At 32.3% G+C, this 3,190-nt stretch overlaps 1 protein-coding gene across 1 annotated transcript; it reads left to right on the forward strand.

Moving 5' to 3' along the window:
* The first annotated feature begins 521 nt into the window (after positions 1–521).
* LOC111990900 (phenylcoumaran benzylic ether reductase Betv6) lies at positions 522–2,370 on the forward strand. The gene is made up of 5 exons (XM_024022666.2): positions 522–797; positions 889–1,023; positions 1,143–1,380; positions 1,524–1,727; positions 1,941–2,370. The coding sequence occupies exons 1-5, from the start codon at positions 615–617 to the stop codon at positions 2,105–2,107; spliced, it is 927 nt and encodes a 308-aa protein (XP_023878434.2). The 5' UTR covers positions 522–614; the 3' UTR covers positions 2,108–2,370.
* The last annotated feature ends 820 nt before the right edge of the window (positions 2,371–3,190 follow it).

Raw genomic sequence — 3,190 nt, forward strand, 5'->3', positions numbered from 1 at the left:
TGCAAATTTTATGGAAACATTTTTTTTTTTAATTTTAAATATTGTATTGTAGAGAAAGAGAAAAAAAAAAAAAAAATACTACAACCATATGAATGGCAATTGATTTGTGGACAAAGATAAAGGAAAATAGAATTAAGGCGTAAATGCACTCTTGGTCTTTACATTTTGATCATATTTCTATTTTGGTTTTTACTTTTTTATTTTACCATCTTTAGTCTCCAAAATAAAAAAGTGAGATGACGGTAGGGACTAAAACGATAACATTTATTTTTTATTTTGGGAACTGAAAGTGGTAAAATAAAAAAATAGAGATCAAAATAGAAATAGAATCAAAATATAAAAACTAAAAATGCATTTATGCTTAAAATTAACAAAGGAAACCTAAGGAATGAGAGGATGTCTAAAAAAAATACGTGAAAAGGCAAACAAAGAGCCATTCACCTAACCTTCAATATATTGGGGGAGTTGGTAAGCATCATTGTACCTTGAGGCCAATGAAGTTCCGGTTTATGTATATAAGGAACTCTACTTTCCTTTGTCTGAAACTGAGAACTACCCCTAAGATAGTCCAACTCTCTGCCCCATTAATCTATTTCATTTGAAATTATCTCTGAATGGCTCAAAAAAGCAAGATTTTGATAATTGGAGGGACTGGATACATTGGAAAATACATAGTGGAGGAAAGTGCGAAAGCTGGGCACCCCACTTTTGCATTGGTCAGACAAAACACAGCTTCTAATCCTGAAAAGTCCAAACTCATTGAGAGCTTCAAGAGCTCTGGAGTCACACTTCTCCATGTATGTCAAACTCTAGTTCTCCACATCTTGCGCGTGTTGAATTCTCTGCTTAGTACATTGATCTTGGAAAGTCATGCTAATTTTTTCACAGGGAGACATCTATCATCATGAGAGCTTGGTGAAGGCAATCAAGCAAGTTGATATAGTGATCTCAGCAGTTGGATCAAAACAGATAGCTGATCAGGTGAAGATTATTGCTGCTATCAAAGAAGCCGGCAATATCAAGGCAAGGCACATCCTACTAAATACTTCTTGACACACACATATATGTATATATGCTTGTAACTCATGAATTAAATAACTGGTGAAAAAACTTATATTCAATGAAATGTGGGTGGGTTTTAGAGGTTCATCCCGTCCGAGTTTGGAACTGATGTGGATCGAGTCCATGCGGTTGAGCCAGCTGCACATTTTTTCGGGGTCAAGGCCAGTGTGCGGAGATCAATCGAGGCTGAAGAAATTCCATATACCTACCTTGTGTCTAATGGCTTTGCTGGGTACTTTTTGCCTAACTTTGGACATGCAGGTGCCACAGCTCCTCCTAGAGACAAAGTAGTCATAATTGGAGATGGAAACCCCAAAGGTATATTGTATTAGCATAAAATTCAATCATCTTTCTTAAATTTTTTTTTTTTTTTATCGAGAATTTCTTCATTTATTGTAGATGATAGATCCACTACTATGGCTAAAGATGACAAAAGTAATTGTTATTTTCCATCTTATCAGCAATTTTTGTCAAGGAAGAAGATATTGCAAATTATACCATAAAAGCAGTAGACGATCCAAGAACCTTAAACAAGGTGCTTTATCTTAAACCCCCTGCCAATATTTTGTCCTTCAACGAAATTGTCTCCCTGTGGGAAAAGAAGATTGGCAAGACCCTCGAGAAGACTTATCTTTTAGAGGATCAACTTCTGAAGAAAATCCAAGGTTAGCAAGAACAATTTCACCAGTTGATTTATAATGTCTGCTTATAGATCTAATTTATTAGGGTACACCTTGTTACCTCATTTGGATAATTAGGGGAGTTGTAATATCTTCTTTATTTCTTTGTACTATTAGTCAAACCAGCTAATTCAAATTGTAGCTTCTTGGTTAATTAGTCAAACCAGCTATCTGATACTTATCTTTGCTTTTCTGCAGAGTCTCCCATCCCTTTAAACTTCTTTCTATCCCTTAGTCACTCTGTCTTTGTGAAGGGAGGTGCTACAAGCTTTGAGATTAATGCTTCTTTTGGAGTGGAGGCTTCAGAGCTTTATCCAGAGGTGAAATACACCACTGTGGATGAATTCTTGGATCAGTTTGTCTAAAAAAAAACCTGGATCATGTAATGTGATGATTATATTCCAGTGTACAATAAAAATAAAATTTCTGTTGTCTATGAGGCATTTGTTACTTGTTAGCTATGCCCTTCTTTGTGTCGTGTAAAAACCTTGGATTGTGACCTTTGTAACTTCGTTTCTTGTCAATATCTTAGTCAAATTGTGCTTCCAGTATTGAAAATTTAAAAATCAATTCTTTTGCTTTTGCTGGAGAGCAATGAAAAATATCCTCTGAACCCAGTGTTAGCTAATTTTTGTGCATCGAGTTGACTTTTGATTATGAGCTGTGCATCAATTATAAGTAAATATTTAGAACTAAAAGTTTTGCAAAAATAGGTCTTTTGATAGGCTAGCGGTTTGCTAACTTTGATAAAAGGATTTATTTATTTATTTATAAAGGAGTTTGAAAATAGAGAAGATCAGTCGATGAGATCCATTAAACATAAAATAAGGAAATTTGTTCATAACAAAACAATTTCTCTAAGTTATTTTCAAAATAAATAATTAATAGGCCACTAATTTCAATGCTAAACCTTATAGTTTAGTGCCAATTCTCAAAAAGGGTGCCCCAAGTAAGATCGTGTGTCATCAAAACAAAGTGTAACACGCTGTTGAATTACGTTTTTATCCTTGAAAATTGAATATTTATAAAAGATGCCTAGTTTGTTCCAGTAAATTATTATTATTATTCTAAAAAAAAAGAGTAAATTATTATTATTGTTTTTATTGTCGTTTAAAAGAATAAAGTATATATTTTTTTCCTTTAAAATAGAACAAAAGAAATTATATTAATATTTTTTTAATGTGAGAACAAAATTAATTATTTACTTTATAAGAATATATATTTCATGATTGATTTCACAAAACTAATTGACAGTATTTATACATAATTAAATAACAAAAAGTGTCGAGATCGGTAATCATATTGATTGTAACATTGTTTTTATTATTATTATTGGAGAAGTTGTTGAATTCTATGGTGAATATTTAATCCTATCTTAGTCAACTACCTTTTTTTTTTTTTTTTTTTTTTTTTTTTTGAGAAGGTGAAATTGTGAATGGTTTAGGTCT

Source organism: Quercus suber, unplaced genomic scaffold (genome assembly GCF_002906115.3).
Source record: "Quercus suber isolate HL8 unplaced genomic scaffold, Cork oak 2.0 scaffold_686, whole genome shotgun sequence".
Lineage (NCBI taxonomy): Eukaryota > Viridiplantae > Streptophyta > Magnoliopsida > Fagales > Fagaceae > Quercus > Quercus suber.